This window comes from Malania oleifera, chromosome 8 (genome assembly GCF_029873635.1).
Source record: "Malania oleifera isolate guangnan ecotype guangnan chromosome 8, ASM2987363v1, whole genome shotgun sequence".
NCBI classification, from domain to species: Eukaryota; Viridiplantae; Streptophyta; class Magnoliopsida; order Santalales; family Ximeniaceae; genus Malania; species Malania oleifera.
The window spans coordinates 46680858-46702121 of NC_080424.1; the positions used below are offsets into that span (position 1 = coordinate 46680858).

At 38.8% G+C, this 21264-nt stretch overlaps 1 protein-coding gene across 1 annotated transcript; it reads right to left on the minus strand.

Moving 5' to 3' along the window:
- Positions 1-6835: 6835 nt before the first annotated feature.
- Positions 6836-20933, minus strand: LOC131162496 (cytochrome P450 81C13-like). The gene is made up of 2 exons (XM_058119048.1): positions 19922-20933; positions 6836-7696 (listed from the first exon to the last, which is right to left on the minus strand). The coding sequence occupies exons 1-2, from the start codon at positions 20831-20833 to the stop codon at positions 7079-7081; spliced, it is 1530 nt and encodes a 509-aa protein (XP_057975031.1). The 5' UTR covers positions 20834-20933; the 3' UTR covers positions 6836-7078.
- Positions 20934-21264: the final 331 nt, after the last annotated feature.

The following is a 21264-nucleotide window of genomic DNA, read 5'->3' on the forward strand; positions in this document are numbered from 1 at the left end:
TGAGATTGAGATTCCATTTGAATTGAAGAAATTTTTTAGAAACCAATGGTTTTGTCAAGATATCCGCAATCTAATTTTGGGAGCTAATGAAAGAAACTTTAAGCGAGTTGATAGCCACCCAACCTCAAACAAAATGAAAATTAATATCCATATGTTTTGTTCTTGAGTGAAAAATTGGATTACCTAATAGATATGTCGCCCCTAGGCTGTCACACTATAAAGTAAAGTTTGAGAAAGCTTAATGCCAAGTTCGCACAACACAATTTGTAACCAAATAAGTTCAGCTGCCGAGGAAGCTATGGACTTGTACGCAGTTTCTATTGAAGACCTAGCAACTATCTGTTGCTTTTTGGAACTCCAAGATACGAGGTGTTTGCCAAGGTAGATGCAATAGCCCCTCGTGGAACAATGATCATCCGGACAACCTCCCCAATCTGCATCTAAGTAAGCTTGGAGATTGATACATGAGTAGGAGGCAAAGAAGAGACCATCATTTATGGTGGCTTTCAAATATTTGAGTATGTGCTTTACCACACTCCAATGAGATGCTTTTGGGGAATGCATGACTTGACAGATCTTGTTGACAGAGAAGGAAATATCTTGTATTGTAACCGTGAGATATTGCAAGCCTCTTACAATGCTGCGATATAGAGTAACATCCTCAAAATCTGGGGTATCAGTTTTTGGACAATTTTAGGGAGGCAACCATTGGTGATGAAATTGGTTTGGCATGAAGCATATTGTTGTGGTTGAGAAGTTGCTTGATGCATTTTCTTTGAGATAAGATAAGACCATCAGCGGTGAGTCAACTTCAATGCCTAAAAAAAAAAAAAGATAGAGGACCAAGATCTTTTACTGGAAAGGCAAGTCCCAAATCATGAATGAGATCAGTGATGACGGACTATTTGGAGGATGTGATGACTATATCGTCCATATAGATAAGCAAGTACATATGAAGATTATTGCAATTTGGGAATAAATAGAGAGGGGTCAGCTCTAGAAGCAATAAAGCCATAATCAAGTTGTCAGGAACTTAGCTGAGCAAACCATGCATGAGGGGCTTGCTTAAGCCCATAGATAGCTTTATGAAGTTTGCAGACGTGGGAAGGTCAAGAGGGATCCACAAAACCTTGAGGTTGCTGCACCTATACATCATTAGTGAGGACACCATGTAAGAATGCATTTTTAATGTCAATTGGATGCAAACACCAACCATGAGAAACAACAATAGATTTAATAAGTCGGATGGTTGAAGGTTTTACTACAGGGCTGATTGTATCATGGAAGTCAACACCTGGTTGTTGATGAAACCCTTTTGCAACCGGACGTGCCTTCTGTCTCTCAAAAGAACCATCAGCAAGGGTTTTGGTGCAAAGATCCACCAGCATCCTAGTACATTCGTGTGAGGTACAGGCGATACCAAAGTCCATGTCTGATTCTGAGTAAGAGCGTCGTACTCTTTGAACATGGCCTCCTTCCATTCAGTGTGTTTGTTAGCCTTGGAAAAACTTGAAGGATCATCTGGTACACCTGCAGAGATAGTGAGACAATTTCGAGTGGGGTATAGTGGCCTGAGGTGGGTCTTCTCTGCCCCTTTAAGGAGAGGTTGTAAAGGTTGGGGTCGGCCTTATGAATGTGATCTGGGGTTTTCCCTTGCTCAGTGAAGAGAGGATATTGTAATTGGTGCCGCTCGACCCGTAAGTGGGCAAGGTTTAGTGGGGTAGCTTGAGGTGGGGATGTAGGCACGGTTGTCGAACCCCGATAACATATCTGATGTTATCTCCTACTTTATCTGCTTTACTTTCGGGTATTTGCTTGGTGTGATTTATCTACTGAATTTATTACATTAAATCGTTAAATATTTATTTGTGATTATTTGGAAATACTGCAAGCATACACTAGTGCAAATCAACTGTTTCTTTATCTATCTGTAAATTCAATACTTGTTATAGACAGACTCTAGGTTATGATATACTGATTGCAAAATATTTGATCCAGAATTTTTAAATCACCAATTCACCCCCTCTCTTGGGATTATACCAAAGTCAACACTTTATCCCTTTGTTTATTTAGTTGTTTTTATTTTAAGCATTCTCAAGTTTTATTTTTATTTTTGTAAATCCTAGTTTGTGTTATATTAAATTTTCAGTTTATCTTTGCTTGATATGTTAATCATTGTAGTGGTATTATTTAAGTCATGTTTATTGAGGGTATTTTGTAATATTGCTGTATTTATTGTTATTTATATATATAAATATATATTAATATTCATATTTAGGGTTTATTTCATTGTTGTTACATTTAATATATAATGTGTGCATATTTAGGGTTTTTTTTTTTTTTTTAATGTTGTATGTTCATTTTTATTTACTTAGGGTTTTCTTTATTTTTGTTGTTATATTTAATGTATGTATATTCTTATTTAGGGTTTATTTCATTATTGTTTATTATTGTATTATTTAATGTGTAATATACTCATTTTATTTACTTGTATATTTATTTAGGATGTTCCTAATTGTGATTGCATTATTTAATATTGTTTCCATATTTGTTGTCGTATATTTTGTATATTAATTGTAGGGTGAATTTGTTGCCTTAATCCCATGAATTGTTTTCATATTCATTGTTGATTTGTTTCCATACCTGCCAAGACAAAATAATATGATGATATATGCGTAGTACTATTATGGTATAATACTAGTATGTATGTGTTATGATATATATATTGTTATTATTATTGTAGTTGTATTATAATATGATATTAGTATTTTATTATTTTCTTCATTTATTTTTCATATTATATTATTTGATATTTCGGGAAAATTATAGGAAAATGATAAAAAAAAAAGAAAATTAGGAGAAAATTCTAAAAATATGTTTGACTTAAGTTTCACTATTTTATTTAATTGTCTTTTCGTTATTTAATTGTTCAAAATTTGGGAGATATGGAAAAATTACAAAAATTTAGAGAAGATAAAAAAAATCAGGAAAAATATTTTTGAAACATGAAAATCATTTTTGATAACTTTTCATCCCAAATAAGATCCAACATCTCCTGGAATAGTTTTTATATACTTAGAAAAACCCTATCAAATTTCAAAATGTCGGGAGCGTATTTTGTAACATATTTTCTCGATTTTTCGATCCATATGATTTCAAAAAAAGGGCAGTGGGTTTTTTTAAGCCTCACATACCTTAGTTCTGAGAGAATTTAATATATATATATATATATATATATATATATATATATATATATTAAATATATTGTGTGAATATTTGTATAGCCTATGTATTTGCATGTAGTTTTTTTTTTTTTTGTAATTTTTCAAAAGGAGTAAATAGAAGGTTATTAAATTTAATTAGGAAAAATTTTTAATTAATTAGATACCGTTCGTAGAACGAGTGTGTAGGGGGTGCTAGTACCTTCCCCTCATATAACCGAACTCCCGAATCCTAATTTGGTATACATAGATCGATTTTACCCTTAATTAGGTAGTAATTATGTGTTCTAATCGCACCCCAAAAGGTTAGTGGCGACTCCCAATTACAATTTTTCCTAAAAATATTTATATCATTTTTCATTCGCCCACCTCGAGGCACCCTTGCTCCTGGGACGTCACGACATTCTTCTTTTTGTGCACTTCTTTTTACTATAAATTAGAAAATAAAAATTGCTCCTAGTTTTCAGAAACTCATGGTTGAACTTCATTTATCATTTTGCCAGAATATGATAATATGACACAAATTGTACAACACCACAACTTCGGTAATTTAGCTTTCTTAGGCAATGGTGCAGTAGTAGTCTCCTCCATGTGATCATTAGAGAGGGGTGAGTTGAGGTTATTTTCTAACAAGAATTTGTGATTATTTGGGCAATGGAATCTATAATCCAAAGTAGGGGAGGAGCAAATTGATGATCTATATATAAGGGTATTGTCGATTACATAAATGTTAATTAATCATTGATTCATTGGACTTTATGAAATTCCAATTAATGGAAGAAACTTATGAGGCTTCAACCCCTAGAAGGTAAAGATGCTCAAATTAGTTCATATTCTTCATAAAGTCAAATAGTTAATGAAACTCCAAATAAATTGAAGAGGTTCCAACCACCCGAAGGGAAAAATTTCTACTATAATTTTTGTCACTTTGAGAACTACCAAAATTTAACTTTAGTTTTTTAAGAGTAATTTAATAATTAGTGCAAAAGATACTTTCCTCTCTATATTTCAAAATTCCACAAATCTCTCTTAAGATTTTACAAAAAGATGTGAACCTTTTTAAGATCTTAAAATTTTCAGACTTTTTATTAACATTAAAATTTTGGGACACTTCTGCTCTCTATCATAGGATCATTAGTAAATTAACCTCCCTTGGATAGTAATCTTATTAGTTTTCTTCTATTTTATTAAGGTAACCTTGCCTCCATTTGCAATGGTGTTTGATATTACTTTGACTATGAACTTTAAACCTCTGTATCTATTCATCATAAAAATTACTTAAAGGCGGTGTGCTTTAGTTAGCACTATTGTATCTTCATGAGAGTCTTGAGAAAAACTACCCAATTTTCATGCTATGATTTATAAGTGGATTGTGACCCATTGAAAAACAAGTTCAACAATTTCCTCTTTATGTTGATGTGGCTTCGTAACTTCTTTTGCTAGTTTATTGTTAACTTCTTCTAGTTTGCCTTGCAAAAGGAACCTCATTTTAGTATTGTGAGAGTTCTTTTGAGTGGATTTGATATACATAGATGTGTACTAACTTGACCAACAAGCTTAAATTATTATGTCTTGAACCCAAATATGTATATAAGCCACACATCTTCTACTCAATTTTCCAGTATAGGGCAAACTCACAAGTGAAATTTCTTGAGCTCAATTCAATTGATCGACTTTGATACGACTTAGTTAGAATTGAGAAAGTCATTACAAGGGGGCTTTATATACATAAATGAACATCAACTTGACACAAAAATATAGTTCACTACTCCATATGCCCAACCATGTACACAAATCGGTCATCCCATTTCTTAATTTTTCATTTGGAACAAACACAAAAATGGAATTTCTCAGCATCTCAAATGGTTGAAGAGATTTTGGAATAGTAGTTTATACTGGATGTGAAATTATGACAACCACCTTTGTTTCCTTTGAATATTAAAAGGTCAATAATTTCTTTTCCACTGGACGAAGACCATATATTTTGCCAAACACCATTGAGATGTTACCATTTTTAAAATCTATTTTTTCTGATATTGTCTCATAAAAGATGCTTCACAAGGTTAAAACATATACATGCTTGATGTGGTATTCATGATGTGTTGCAACAATCTTTCTTTCCTTAAAAGGGCCAATGAATTTTCTTTTTAATGCATTGAACCAAGAGTGATATGGAATTGCATGAAGAACCATTGACCATCAAGGTTACTTCAAAGCATTTGCCAAAAAACTAAGATATAAATACTCCTTAAAAGTTGCATGTCTAATTCAAAATTGAAGTCTGTTGCCACCCCATCAATTCTGGAAAATACAAGTAAGGTTATAATTGAGTTGAACAGGAAGAGATATACTTAGTTCTCACTTGGATTGGTAATGACTTACTCAAATTCGTTTATAATGAAATGAGCTTGAGTCATTTCATACAAAGCTTACAAGACTCGCAAGTCAATTTGTTTACTAGCGAGCTTAACTTGCTCGTGAGCCAACTTGTTACAAGCTTGACAGTGGGCTCATTTATTAGACTCATGAGCTAACTCAATAAATGAGCACAAGATTTAGCTCAATAACATATTTGATTTTTTTTATTTATTTTAGAACATATTGTACTTTTAATTATCGTTATCCTATATTTTTTAAATTTTTTGTAGTTTTATTTTTCATTACACAATTACATTTTCTTGTAATATAATTACATTTGTTTTACAAAGCAAAGGCAAAAAAATTTATGAGTAGAATTGAAATGAGCTATAGTTGTTTATTAATATGAAACGAGTTCGTGTAGAGTCAAACTCTCAAGCAATATATTTAAGCTCGATTTGAGAGCCAAGATCCCTCAAACTCAAGCTGATTAAAGCCCAGCTCATTTATAACTCTAGTTTCTACAGGATAGGGTGGCTTCTCGAGACTTTATATGGGATGATGGAGTTGGCTTTAAGAAATTGAAATGGGTGAAGTATAAGGAGTTTGAGACACTTGCAAATCAAGTTTTCTATTATAAGAATAATTTCACTAAGACAAGGAAATGAGAATGACAGACCAATGCATAAGAAGTTTTGCATAGACAATCTATTACCTAGTTGTTGTCATATGTTTCCTAGTTCCTATCTCATTATAAAGCAGCGGATGATTTTTGCTCAAGTTTGAATAATAACTTTAATACTAAAATAGGTCATAAGTTTTTTAATTATTATTATTTTTCTATCGTGGCTTGTGGTGATTCACTTGAAATTTGAAAATTTTCGTGAAGACACCGAGAAGCCCCAAGCCCCAAAAAATATCTTTCTTTTTTCATTTTTTTTTTCTAAATTACAACCACATTAACTCTATGTTGAGGTTGTAGACTTAAAATTTTGGTAAAGAAAAAGTTTTGATGAAAGACAAATTTTTCCACGAATTTCAAAAGTCAAAAGTCTGAAACCATATTTCCAAAGGCACCATGGATAAAATCCATGCTTGGGAAGAGACTACATGAAGCACAACAGTGCCACAATAAACAGAACAGTTCTTTTGCAATACAAGAGCAATTTGTTGTTTAGCGAGTTATAATCTATGGGTCCATAAGCCATTCTACCTCTACTTGTTTTAAGCTAATAGGTTGTAAATTGCAATGAGAATTGGGCTAAATTGAGTACAGAAACATAGAAATGTTTACAATCCATTAATGATCTATGTGAAAGTGTGGCTACTTCCATCCAAACCTATGTTTAGTGATTGTAGAAGCCATTACTTTCACTACTTCAAACATTCACATTACATTCTTAGATCAAGGAAAACAAGCACCTTCAATCCCTCGTAGATGGAATTTCATATTCACATATAAATTCGAGTATATAACACGAAGGTAACACAATTTGAATTCAAAGTTGGGAGAGGAGTTTAAGCAAATTCTTGCGTGGAGTGCACACGGCTTCCAAAGGCTCAACCATGGCCAAAGTCAGTGTAAAATCATAGCCCATGTCCATCTCAAGCCCAACCCTTTCCCACTCAAAACACTGAATGAGTGCACCCAATGCTAGTGAAATTGTCCGTATGGCCATGCTAGCACCTGGACATGCCCTCCGCCCCACTCCAAAAGGAACAAATTTGAACATTTCTTTTTCCCCTTCTGTGGCTTCAAACCTCTCTGGCATGAACTTGTTGGGGTCGTCCCATATTTTGGGATCTCTGTGAAGAGCCCAAGCATTTACTAACAAAACTGTTTCACGCGGTATGTCATATCCTCCAAGAGTGCAATCATTGGATGAAAAATGAGGCAGTAGTAATGGCACAGTGGGATATAATCTAAGAGTCTCGTAGACAATGCAACGGAGATAAGGAAGCTTGGAAAGATCCGTATCACCAATTAAGCGCTCGGGTTCGACATGGTTATCAATCTCTGCTCTCACCTTCTGTAACACCTGTGGGTGATTCAGGAGAAGAGACATTGCCCATTGCAAAGTGATGCCTGATGTATCTATTCCTGCAATAAACATAAGCTAGAGCACATATTTTCATCAATGCTAGAATGAAAATTTGAATGCCTATTAAGTGTATGAAGACCTTGAAATGAGATAATAGTCACATTAAAAAAATTGAAGATTGCAATTTAAAGTTAGGGATGAGCTGACTACATCCCAGCACATCATGTGGATGGGCCACCACAACCATGGTGGGCTGTGTTTGGATTGCTGCAGTGAAGTAACTGTTAGGGTGTGGCTGATATTGGTTAGGCATCCGCACCACCCAACAACTTACGTTGATTTTGTTGAGAAAGTAGCCCTCCACCAAACTCTACCTACCATGTTTGAAATTGCAGCCACCTTCTGTGACTTTCCCCCTCCCATTTGTGTGTATGTATGTGATGTATATGTGTGTAATTGTGAGTGGCAAGATTGTGAGTTGGTGCTATGGTGTGTGAAAAGAGAGGGAGATGTAGAGTGCGGTGTGGTGGTGTGCATAGTAGTGTAAGGCAGAGTGTGTGTTGTAGAGAGAGAGAGAGAGAGAGAGAGAGAGAGAGAGAGAGAGAGAGAGAGAGAGAGAGAGAGTGGAGTTAAGGCAATAGCCTCCTCCTCCTTCGTGTAATTCTCCCAATTATAACGGATTGTGTGTGCTCCCATGGGCGTAGGTTATAGTGGACCAAACCATATAAATCTGGCGTTGTATTATGGTTGTGTATTTTTCTTATGCGATTATTGCTCATAGATTCACACCCCACCAATTGGTATCAGAGGGAGGTTGGAGCAAAATCGCCTGATGGAAGAAAAATTCTCAGATTGAAGCTTCTGCACAGTAGCTCAGAACTCAGTTTTGAGGCCACCATTCCTCACATCAAGACGAAGCCAACGACGGTAACCGAAGCTTGAATAGAGCTCAGAAGAGGCCGCATGTGGTTGCACACACCACAGATGGCCAAAAGATGTTGCCACACATCCAAACGCGCCACCACGCTTTGGTAGGTGATCAGCTGGTGGGCTCACGCACCCTCACACGCTGGCAAGTGATCGGAAGGTGGGATCATGTGCTTCCACGCACCGGGGATTGTCCAGAAAGCATCTGAAGGTCGAAGAAGGCTGATGTCAGAGTGACGTCAGCAGCGCATAAGCACCGAGTAAGCGTCCATGTCACTAAGGAGTTAGGCCACGTCAGTAGGTCTACAGCCATGTAGCTCCACGTCAGCGCTGAGTCGGCTACATAGTTAGCAACCACGTTAGTGGGGACCCACGCCGTGTCAGCAGCTGGGACCCAAGTGCCATGTCAGTAGGTGGGCCCCACAGGATGTGTGCTTGGTGCCACATCAGTAGGTGGACCCCACAGGAAGGGGTCCTACAGTGCGACGTCAGCAGACATCATTAAGTAATGGCGTTAGTGACTATTACCGGCATCAAGAATATTCCGTTAGATAGGGGAATATTTTGTCAAGTTTGACCAAAATTGACCGTTTTGATAAGAAGTTTGTCCCAACTTTTTGGAGCCATGTCGGGTCTATTTTTCGAACTTTTTGAATCATTTCTAAGGTTTTTAGCCATTATGGAGCCATTGGCAGTGTACATTTTGTGAGATTATGAGCATAATGGCATGTGTTGGCACTTCAAAATTTGTGGTGGAGAAGTTTGATAGGCGAAACAACTTCAGCTTGTGGCAAAGCACAGTGAAGGATATTTTGGTTCAACAAGGCTTGATCAAGCCTCTAATTGGGAAGAATCCCGATGATATCAAAGATGATGATTGGAATAAATTAGAGATGAAGACAGTTAGCACAATCTGATTGTGTCTAGCAAATGAAGTTAAATATTCGGTGCAAGACGAAACTTCACCGATGGACCTTTGGAAGAAATTGGAGTAAAGGTATATGTCAAAGTCCTTTACCAATAAGTTGTTTCTGAAAAGGAAATTTTATTAACTCCGAATGAATGAGGGAAGTTGTCTTTTTGATCACATAAATGATTACAGTAAGATTTTCACCCAGTTTTTGAGCCTCAGCGTGAAAATTGATGAAGAGGACAAGGCGCTTCTACTTTTGTCGTCTCTACTAACTTCATTTGATGGTCTGGTAGGCATTGCTCGTGGGGAAGGATACCTTGAAATTGGATGATGTGATGACATTACTTCAAGATTATGAGATACGTTAAGAAAGCCGATTGTGACTTCTCATGAGCAAGATTTGGTGGCTAATAGTGAGAGACAAGGAAGAAGCAAAGATCGAAAGCTTGGAGGTAAACAATGACATTCAAAATCAAGAGGATGAGTTACAAGCGAGGTCATATGATATTGGTGTGATAAAAAGGGGCACTTCAAGAGGGATTGTGAAGATTGAAAATGATACGAAGAAAAAAAGAAGACACGGGATGATGTCAATGTATCGGAGCATGCCACATGACATGGTAATGATGAGGTCCTTGTAATGACGAGTAGCTTATATCGAAAAATAAATCGAAGAAATATGAAGTGTCGATACTGCAAGAAGTTTGGCCATATGAAGAGGGAGTGTTAGAAATTGATGAGAAAGATGATGAATGCTCTTAGCACTCTAAACGATAATGGATGGGTTTTGGATTCTAGGAATTCTGTTCATGTTTGTTTTAAGAAAGATCTTTTTTTTTTTTTTCCATTCTTTCAAAGAAGTTCACGGTACGGTATCACTTGGTGATGGGTCTTCATATAATGTTAAAGGGATTGGATCTATGAAGCTGAAGACGCCTGTTGGCGCAATCTGTATTTTGGATGATGTAATCTTCGTTCCAAGGATGCAACGAAATTTGATCTCCCTTAGTAGGTTTGATTCTAAGGGTTGCCAAATATTTGTCGCAGGTGGAGCTATGGAGGTGACCCAACGTGACTCAATGATATTTATTGGGAGGGAGTCTCGTGGGCTGTATCAGTTCATAGGACACACAGTGGTTGATGGTTTGACCTTGAATGATGATAGTTGCATGTTATTAGAAACGAATAGACGAGTTTGGTTTTCCGATGAAGAAGGCGGTGCTTTTTGCATGGTTCATATGTTTGAACCAAGCCATGAAGATTTGCCTTAATCGAGTTCGTATCAAGGTGGAGCTGTGGACTTTAGAGTTGCTACTCGCCAAGGTGGAGATTGTTAGGGTGTGGCTCGTATTGGTTAGGCAGCCGTACCACAGAGTAACTTATGTTGATTTTGCGGAGAAGACCAGCAACCCTCCACCAAACTCTACCTACCATGTTTGAAATTGCAGCCACCTTTTGGGACTTTCCCCCTCCCATTTGTGTATATATATGTGATGTATGTGTGTGTAATTGTGAGTGGCAAGATTGTGAGTTGCATGTTGTGGTGTGTGCAAAGAGAGGGAGTTGCAGAGTGCGGTGTGGTGGTGTGCTGAGTAGTGTGAGGTAGAGTGTGTATTGTAGAGAGAGAGAGTGTGTGTGTGGAGTTGAGGGCAGTAGCCTCCTCCTCCTTCTTGTAATTCTCTCAGTTATAGTGGATTGTATGTTCTCCCATTGATGTAGGTCATAGTGGACTGAACCACATAAATCTGGTGTTGTATTGTGGTTGTGTATTTTTCTTGTGTGATTGTTGTTCTTAGAATCACACCCCAAGAATTGGTATCAGAGGGAGGTTGGAGTAAAATCGCCAGATGGGAGAAAAATTTGCAGATTGGAGCCTCTGCCCGGTAGCTCATAACTCAGTTTTGAGGCCACCATTCCTCTCTTTGAGACGAAGCCAACGGAGCTAACCGAAGCTCGTACGGAGCTCAGAAGAGGCTACATGCAGAAGGAAGGGAAATAGAGATAATAATAGAAGGAAGAAGTCGACTTTGGAAGGAATAACCAAGGAAAATCATCAGGGCTTCGTCGATGAATACAGGGGATTCGTTAACGAGGGTTTAAGAGAATTTGTCAATGAAGAAATACTGAGAGAGGTTTGAGTCGACTGAATTTCATCGACGAGGATTGAATTTCATCGATGAAATTATTAAAGGATTCATCGACGAATGACATGGCTTGTCGACGAATCTAGTTCTATAAATATAGAAAAATCTAGATTTTTACTTTACAATTAAGAAATCTCTCTCCTCTCTCTCCCCTTCAATTTTCTCTCTCTCTCTCTCTCTCTCTCTCTCTCTCTCTCTCTCTCCTTCATCGATTTCGGGCCAGATTTATGCCAGATCAACAATCCGAAGCCACCACGACGCTCCTGGGATAGTTCTCTGCAAGTTTGCCAGAGCGGATTGTCGGTGGGGCTGAGTTGGAAACCATCCCAAATCTAGGGTAAGGCTTTCTACTCAATATTTGGATTGTTGGTAGTTGTCGAAAGTGTTATACACTTAGAAATATTGAACTTTAGTTATGAAGAATGTTATTTTTAGGGTGTTGAGTTGGGAGCCCTGTGGGTGCGAGGCAGATTTTCTTAGGGGCTTTTCAGGAATCAAGTAAGGGGATAAACTAATCTAGTACTTTTTAAGAAAATGTATATGTATATATATAGCATTTGATTTTAGCAAATAAATATATTTATAAATGATTTATATATTTGAGAAAATACTGTTGAAAATGATGGTATGTTGAATATGTGAAAACCTGTTTAGTGTGGCATGAGTAGAATTGGTTATGAAATATTGTTTTCTGGGAATGTGATTATGATACAGATTTTTATAATGGAAAACCAGTGTACGGGCCGTGCCATGTGTATGATTTTTTGGCGTACGAGCTGAGCTATGTGTATGATTTGTCAGCGTACGGGCCGAACTATGGTAAAATGTGAAATACTGGCGTATGGGCCGATGATTTTCACGATATACATATATATGCAAAATGATTTGATTGATCTAATAATTAATGATGTGAGATATCCACGTATCACAGTTTCAATATATGTTATATGATATCAGAACCTGGTTGGCTTGGTTTAGGCTAGCACTTGCACGGTACCGTTGCTATGTGTCCATGGTCTTCATGATCATGATATTTGTGTTAACGCTGCTGTACGGAGTGGTGTGAGATTGGATGGTCGATGTGGTTTTTAAGAAGTGTGTGAGCCCCCCTGATGTACAGACCAGGTTTGGCAAACCCATCAGACTTACAGATTGTACTTTTGACTTGGCAGTGGTCGACCAACCATTGTCAGGGCCTACCTTCGGGCCACACAACCGAGTCATTTGGGGGTAATACATGACAACAACCAGCTAACCTACCAGGAATGTTTTTGTATTATTATTATTATTATTATTATATGAGATGAAATATGTTTATAAAAATGCAGTATGTTCTGTCATGTTTTGATGATATATATGTTTTCCCAGATTTGACAAAACAGTTATTGAATATGTTTTGTACGATATATATATAACACGGAATACTTATGTTGCCACACATTGGTATTAGTTTATTTCCCTTACTGAGAGGTGTCTCACTCGTAAATTTTATAAACGTTTCAGGAGCCCCATATAGGAGAGCAGGAAAAGCCCCGCTGATCTAGTGCTGTTTATTTGCCCTTTTTAAAGGGTAAGTTTTTGTAGGGACAGTTAGATTTTGTGGGAAATGTCCCTAGATCTTATTTTTGGGATGTATATATGGAAATACAGTGGATATAGTGACTCTAGTATTTATAGTAATGTGATGGATGTTTTGTATTAATAATATTGTGATTATATGTTTCCTGCTGCTTAGGCTTCCGTTATGTGTTCTGATGTATCCCTGGTACCCATGGGTCCAGGTGGATTATGATCTGCTGAGCTTGGTGATATTTATTTTATTATATTATGAAAAAATGTTAAAATTAAGCAGGTCGTCACATCACGCGCTCCCATGTGCCGGCGATTGTTCGGCGAGCATCTGAAGGTCAAAGAAGGCTAACGTCAGCACCGCGTAAGCGCTGAACAAGCGTCCGCATCACCAAGGAGTTAGGCCACGTCAGTGGGCCCATGATCACGTAGCTCCATGTCATTGAGCTATGTCAGCGCTGAGTCGGCTGCACAGTTAGCAGCCACGTCAGCAACCGGGATCCTAGTGCCACGTTAACAAGTGGGCCCCATAGGAGGTGGGCCTAGTGCCACGTGAGCAGGTGGACCCCACATGAAAGTGGGCCCTATAGTGCAACATCAGCAGATTGCGTTAAGCAATGGTGTCATGAATATTCCTTAGACGGAGGAATCTTCCATTAAGTTTGATCAAAATTGACCGTTTTGACTAGAAGTTTGACCGGGCTTTTCAAAGCCATTTAAGTCGGTTTTTCGAACGTCTTGAACCATTTCTAAGGTTTTCAGCCATTCTAGAGCCATTTGTGGTGTCCGTTTTGTGAGATTCAGAGCAGAATGAAAGGTGTTGGAACTTCAAAATTTGAGGTGGAGAAGTTTGATGGGCGAAACAACTTCAACTTGTGGCAAAACACGGTGAAGGATATTTTGGTTCAACAAGGCTTGATCAAGCCGCTAATTGGCAAGAAGCCCGATGATATCAAAGATGATGATTGGATCGAATTAGAGATGAAGACGGTTAGCACAATCCGATTGTGTCTAGCAAATGAAGTCAAATATTCAGTGTTAGACAAAACTTCACTAATGGAGCTCTGGCAAAAATTGGAGCAAAGGTATATGTCAAAGTCTCTTCCCAAAAAGTTGTTTCTGAAGAAGAAACTTTATTAACTCCGAATGAATGAGGGAACTTGTCTTTTTGATCACATAAATTATTATAACAAGATTTTGACCCAGTTATTGAGCCTTTGCGTGAAAATTGAGGAAGAGGATAAGGTGCTTCTACATTTGTCGTCTTTACCAATTTCATTTGATGGTTTGGTAACTGCATTGCTCATGGGGAAGGATACCTTGAAATTGGATGATGTGATGTCATCACTTCAAGATTGTGAGAGACGTTAAGAAAGCCGATTGTGACTTCTCATCAGCAAGGTTTGGTGGCTAATAGTGAGAGACAGGGAAGAAGCAAAGATCGAAAGCTTGGAGGTAAACAATGACATTCAAAATCAAGAGGATGAGATACGAGCGAGGTCATATGATATTGGTGTGATAAAAAGGGGCACTTCAAAAGGGATTGTGAAGATTGAAAATGATACGAAGAAAAAAAGAAGATGCGGGATGATGTCAATGTATCAGAGCATGCCACATGACATGGTAATGATGAGGTCCTCGTAACGACGAGTAGCTTATATCGAAAAATAAATCGAAGAAATGTGCAGTGTCGATACTGCAAGAAGTTCGGCCATATGAAGAGGGAGTCCCGAAAATTGATGAAAAAGAACATGAATGCTCATAGCAGTCCAAATGATGATGGATGAGTTTTGGACTTCAGGATTTCAATTTATGTTTGTTTCAAGAAAGAATTTTTCCATTCTTTTAAAGAAGTTTGTGATACGGTATCACTTGGTGATGGATCTTCAGGCAATGTCATAGGGATTGGATCTATGAAGCTGAAGACGCTTGTTTTAGCGATCTGTATTTTGGATGACGTAAACTTCGTTCCAAGGGTGCGAATAAATTTAATCTCCCTTAGTTAGTTGGATTCTAAGGGTTGCCAATTTTCGGTCGCAGGTGGAGGTATGGAGGTGAGTAGACATGACTCAATGATATTTACTAGGAAGGAGTCTCGTGCGCTGTATCAGTTGATGGGAACCACAGTGGTTGGTGGTTTGACCTCGAATGATGATAGTTACACGTCGTTAGAAACGAACAGACGAGTTCGGTTTGAAGAAGGCGGTGGTCTTTGCATGGTTTAGACGTTTGAAGCAAGCTATGAAGATTTTCCTTGATCGAGTTCGTATCAAGGTGGAGTTTTGGACTTATGATTTGATACTCGTCAAGGTGGAGATTGTTAGGGTGTGGCTTGTATTGGTTAGACAGCCGCACCACCAAGCAGGTTATGTTGATTTTACTTAAAAGACCAGCAGCCCTCCACCAAACTCTTCCTACCATGTTTGATATTGCAGCCACCTTTTGTGACTTTCCCTTTCCTATTTGTGTATATATATATGATGTGTGTGTAATTGTGAGTGGCAAGATTGTGAGTTGTGTGTTGTGGTGTGTGCAAAGAGCGGGAGTTGCAGAGTGCAGTGCGGTGGTGTACAGAGTAGTCTGAGGTAGAGTGTGTGTTGTAAAGAGAGAGAGAGAGGGTGGCGTTGAGGGCAGTAGCCTCCTCCTCCTCCTTGTAATTCTCCTGGTTATAGTGGATTGTGTGTGCTCCCGTGGACGTAGGTCATAGTGGACCAAACCACATAAATTTGGTGTTGTATTGTGGTTGTGTATTTTGCTTGTACGATTGTTGCTTGTAGATCCACACCCCAACAATTGGTAGCAAAACGAGGTTGGAGTAAAATCGCCAGATGGGAGAAAAATTCCCAGATTTGAGCCTTTACCCAATAGCTCAAAATTTAGTTTTGAGGCCATCATTCCTCTAGTCAAGATGAAGCCAACGGCGGTAACTGAAGCTCGAGCGGAGCTCAGAAGAGGCCGCACGTGCTCACACACGCTCGCACGCACCACAGACGGCCAAAAGATGTTACCACTCATCCACACACGCCACCACGCTCTTGTCGGTGATCGGCTGGTGGGCTTACGCGCCAGAAATTGATCGAAAAGTAGGATCACGCGCTCCCACGTGCTGGCGATTGTCCGGCGAGCTTTTGAAGGTCGAAGAAGTCTGACGTCAACACCGCGTAAGCACTAAGTAAGCATCCGTGTCACCAAGGAGTCAACCCACGTCAGCGGCTCCACGACCACGTAGCTCTATGTCATTGAGCTACGTCAGCACTGAGTCGGCTGCACAGTCAGCAGCAATGTCAGCAATCAGGACCCCAGTGCCACGTCAAAAGGTGGGCCCCATAGGAGGTGGGCCCGGTGCCACGTGAGCGGGTGGACCCAACATGAAGTGGGCCCTATAGTGCCACATCAGCAGGATGCATTAAGTTACGGTGTTAGGAATATTCCTTAGATAGAGGAATATTCCGTTAAGTTTGATTGAAATTGTCCGTTTTGACTAGAAGTTTGACCGGGTTTTTTGAAGCCATTTCGGTCGGTTTTTTTGAACGTCTTGAACCATTTCTAAGATTTTCGGCCATTCTAGAGCCATTCGCGGTGTCCATTTTGTGAGATTCGGAGTAGAATGATAGGTGTTGGAACTTCAAACTTTGAGGTGGAGAAGTTTGATGGGCGAAACAACTTCAACTTGTGGCAAAGCACGGTGAAGGATATTTTGGTTCAATAAGGCTTGATCAAGCCGCTAATCGGGAAGAAGCCCAATGATATCAAAGATGATGATTGGAACGAATTAGAGATGAAGACGGTTAGCACAATCTGATTATGTCTAACAAATGAAGTCAAATATTCGGTGCTAGACGAAACTTCACCAATGGAGCTCTAGAAGAAATTGGAGCAAAGGTATATGTCAAAGTACCTTACCAATAAGTTTTTTTGGAAGAAGAAACTTTATTAACCCTGAATGAATGAGGGAACTTGTCTTTTTTGTCACATAAATGATTATAGCAAGGGTTTAACCCAGTTATTGCGCCTCAGCGTGAAAATTGATGAAGAGGATAAGGCGATTCTACTTTTGTTGTCTTTACCAACTTCATTTGATGGTTTGGTAACTGCATTGTTCATGGGGAAGGATACCTTGAAATTGGACGATGTGATGGCATCACTTCAAGATTGTGAGAGACGTTAAGAAAGCCGACTGTGACTTCTCATGAGCAAGCTTTGGTGGCTAAAAGTGAGAGACAAGGAAGAAGCAGAGATCGAAAGCTTGAAGGTAAACAATGGCTTTCAAAATCAAGAGGACGAGATATGAGCGAGGTTGTATGCTATTGGTGTGATAAAAAGGGCACTTCAAGAGGGAATGCGAAGATCGAAAACGATACAAAAAAGAAAAGAAGACATGTGATGATGTCAATGTATCAGAGCACGCCACATGGCATGGTAATGATGAGGTCCTTGTAACAGCGAGCAACTTACATCAACAAATCAATCGAAGAAATGTGCAGTGTCAATACTGCAAGAAATTCGACAATATAAATAGGGAGTGCCAAAATTTGATGAGAAAGAACATGAATGCTCGTAGCAATCCAAACGATGATGGATGAGTTTTGGAATCTGTGAGTTCAGTTTATGTTTGTTTTAAGAAAGAATTTTTCCATTCTTTCAAAGTTCGTTGTACAGTATCACTTGGTGATGGGTCTTTATGTGATGTTAGGGGGATTGGATATATGAAGCTGAAGACGCTTGTTGGAGCGATCCGTATTTTGGATGATGTAAACTTCGTTCCAAGGATGCGAAGAAATTTGATCTCCCTTAGTTAATTGGATTCTAAGGGTTGTCAAATCTCTATCGTAGGCGGCGCTATGGAGGTGAGTAGACGTGACTCAATGATATTTGCTGGGAAGAAGTCTTGTGGGTTGTATCAGTTGATAGGAACCATAGTGGTTGGTGGTTTGACCTCAAATGATGATAGTTGCACCTCGTTAGAAACAAATAGGCAAATTCGGTTTGCCAATGAAGAAGACGATGCTCTTTACATGGTTCAGACGTTTGAACCAAGCTATGAAGATTTGCCTTGATCGACTTCGTATCACGGTGGAGCTATCGACTTGGGAGTTGATACTCATCAAGGTGGAGATTGTTAGGGTGTGACTTGTATTGGTTAGGCAGCCGCACCACCAAGCAGGTTATGTTGATTTTGCTAAGAAGATCAGCAACCCTCCCCAAATTTTATCTACCATGTTTGAAATTGCAGCCACCTTCTGTGACTTTCCCCCTCCCATTTGTGTATATATATATATGTGATGTATATATGTGTAATTGTAAGTGACAAGATTGTGAGTTGCGTGCTGTGGTGTGTGCAAAGAGAGGGAGTTGCAGAGTGCAGTGTGATGGTGTGCAAAGTAGTGTGAGGCAAAGTGTGTCTTGTAGAGAGAGAGAGAGAGAGAGAGAGAGAGGAGTTGAGGGCAGTAGCCTCCTCCTCCTCCTCCTTGTAATTCTCCTTGTTATAGTGGATTGTGTGTGCCCTCGTGGATGTAGGTCACAGTGGACCGAACCACTTAAACCTGGTGTTGTATTGTGGTTTTATATTTTGCTTGTGCGATTGTTGCTTGTAGATCCACACCCCAACAGTGACAGTGCCTACTGCAGCCCTCTAAAATTTGAATATGAGGCTAACAGACATGAGTGGCAGTGATCATGCAATGGCAAGTTAAGCAACTCTATATAGCAACCTTTTTAATAGTTGAACAATAGCATATTCTACTAAAGATAATGGTCATATTAAAAGCTAAAGAATTGAAACTATGATACATAAAAAACAAAATGTATTCCATTATTGCAACACCTACAGCAAGTACACAAATTTAATGGAGGGCATGCGACTACTAGGAGCATGATCAAGAAAATAAAATAAAAAGAGAAAAATGTATTTAGGCCATGTGTCATGGACTAGGAATTTAAACCCAGTTGATGGGCCATGCGGCACTCGTCAAGACTCTCCCTCGACAAAGTTAGCCAACAAGAACACATTCAATCCGGCTGTCATGAAATCTTGAGAGGTTTTCGAAAGCCATCATAGGCATGAAATATCAGTTCCAATAATAATGAATTCATGAAAACAAGCGATCTTCATATTCAATGATATGTGGAACTAACTATTATATTCAATCAACAAGACAACCACACAAGCCATCATCTGAATAATTCAACATCTAGTATAAAAATTCCTGACAAGGGCAAGAGAAGACATCTCTCCTCCCAATTTAATCGAGGTTACACTGTCAATCCCTAACACCATGTATTAGGTCTTTAAAGGGAGAAAATAATTAGAAAACAGCCCCTTCATTAAATAAAATTCTTCATTGATCAAATTAGAAGGTACCTAGATTCCCTATAAAATTCAATGTTTGGTACAAGATAAAAGGTAAGAGAAAGAAAAAGGGCAGATAACCCTACCCCACCCCACGCCACCCCACCCCACCCCACCCATTACTCCCTTTCCCCTCCGTTCCCTTCCCTATAAAGTTCCAAGCGTAAGTTAATACACACTCTAATCACAAACAACTTTATCAAAAATGGATATGCTAGTAAATTAGCTTTGCAAAAAATTGTAGCCTAACAATGCATTCAAAGAATATTTTGTTTATATTCAGTAAATTCAGTAGAGGAAAATGTACTAGTCAGAGGTTGTCTCAATCTCAAAGTAGGGGTTCCTATCTCCAAAGCCTTCCTAAAGAAAGAATAAACAAGGTGCATGTTACTTCTTACCAGCATTATGCTTTTGATAACATCGTCTGAATAGAAATCAGGTTCAGATTCCTGGAGGGACAGTAGAGTTTCGATCAGTAAAATCTTCCCCCTTTCCACATTGGGAGTGGCATTGAAAGAAGAATGAGTAGTTTTCTTTCGTCGAAGATCATCTATCAAACTCTGCAGGAACTCATCTCTTCTCTTATGCAACTTCACCATATTCTTCTCCAATCCTTTGTAACCAACCCACCTCAATATTGGCAGGAAGTCACACATATTCATGGACACATTCGGAAGGAAAGTTTCCTTGAGTTCTTGGAGATGTTTTCGTCCCATCTCCACGCTTGCAGCGTCTCCTTCAACACAGCGCTTTCCAGCAACTATCTTCATGATGACATTGAAGGCCAAAAGGGAGAACGTAAACTTCAGGTCTACCTTTTGGCATCCACTGTTTGAGACTTCATAAAGTAGGCGAAGAAGGTTACAAACTTCTTCTTCACGGATGGTAGAAAGCTTCTGGAGACTGTTTGAAGAAAAGATTTCGACAACTGTGAGGCGACGAAGGCTTCGCCAAAGGTGACCATATGGAGCAAACACCAAGGCTGTATAATCATATGTAAGAATATCCCCAACAAGAGATCGCGGGCGGTTTGCAAAAATTATGTCGTTCTTGGTGAAGCACTCCTCAACAGCAGATGGAGAAGACACAACAACGATGGACTGGACACCGAACCGGAGATATAGTATGGGACCATATCGGAGTGATAGCTTCTCTAGTGCTTCGTGGAGTGGTTTCTTGATGAGGTGAAGGTGGCCAATTATTGGAAGAGCAAGTGGACTCGGTGGCAGAACTCGGCAGCGAACAAACTGAAGTCGTAAAACAAGGAGAACAGCGAAGAAGAGAGCAAGGTAACAGTATACTACATCCATGGCTTAGCAGAAGGTGCAGTGCCCTGGAGAGTTTGGGGCGTGTGTGGGAGGGTTTGGGGAGAAGTGGGGCAGAGTTATCGTAACAACTGAGCTGTCATCCAACCATCATCCTCCAATCAGATCTTCTGAAATCCTTTTAAATAATAAGTCACTGTAAAATGTAAATCTTACTAAGCGGAACTTATGTCTAAAGCAATTTTATTAAATAAAGAAGTTTAAGGACCATACTCATTATTCTAAAATGATAACTTTTTTTCCTAAATAAGCTACACTCTTTTTAATGTATACATTTCCACATACTTGTGCTAGGAAGAAGGGAAACATTGAAAAATTGGGAAAGTACAATCGGAAGTTCTTTCTCTCCCCATTAACAAAGTCAGTTTTTATGATACGATAATAGTACAAAAATGTATATTTTCAGTAGCACAAAA

Coding starts and splice junctions, on each gene's coding strand:
- LOC131162496 (XM_058119048.1), bottom strand. CDS start 20,833: ATGGATGTAGTATACTGTTACCTTGCTCTCTTCTTCGCTGTTCTCCTT. Junction 7,697..19,921: donor TTATCAAAAGCATAATGCTG/GTAAGAAGTAAC, acceptor TATGTGCTCTAG/CTTATGTTTATTGCAGGAAT.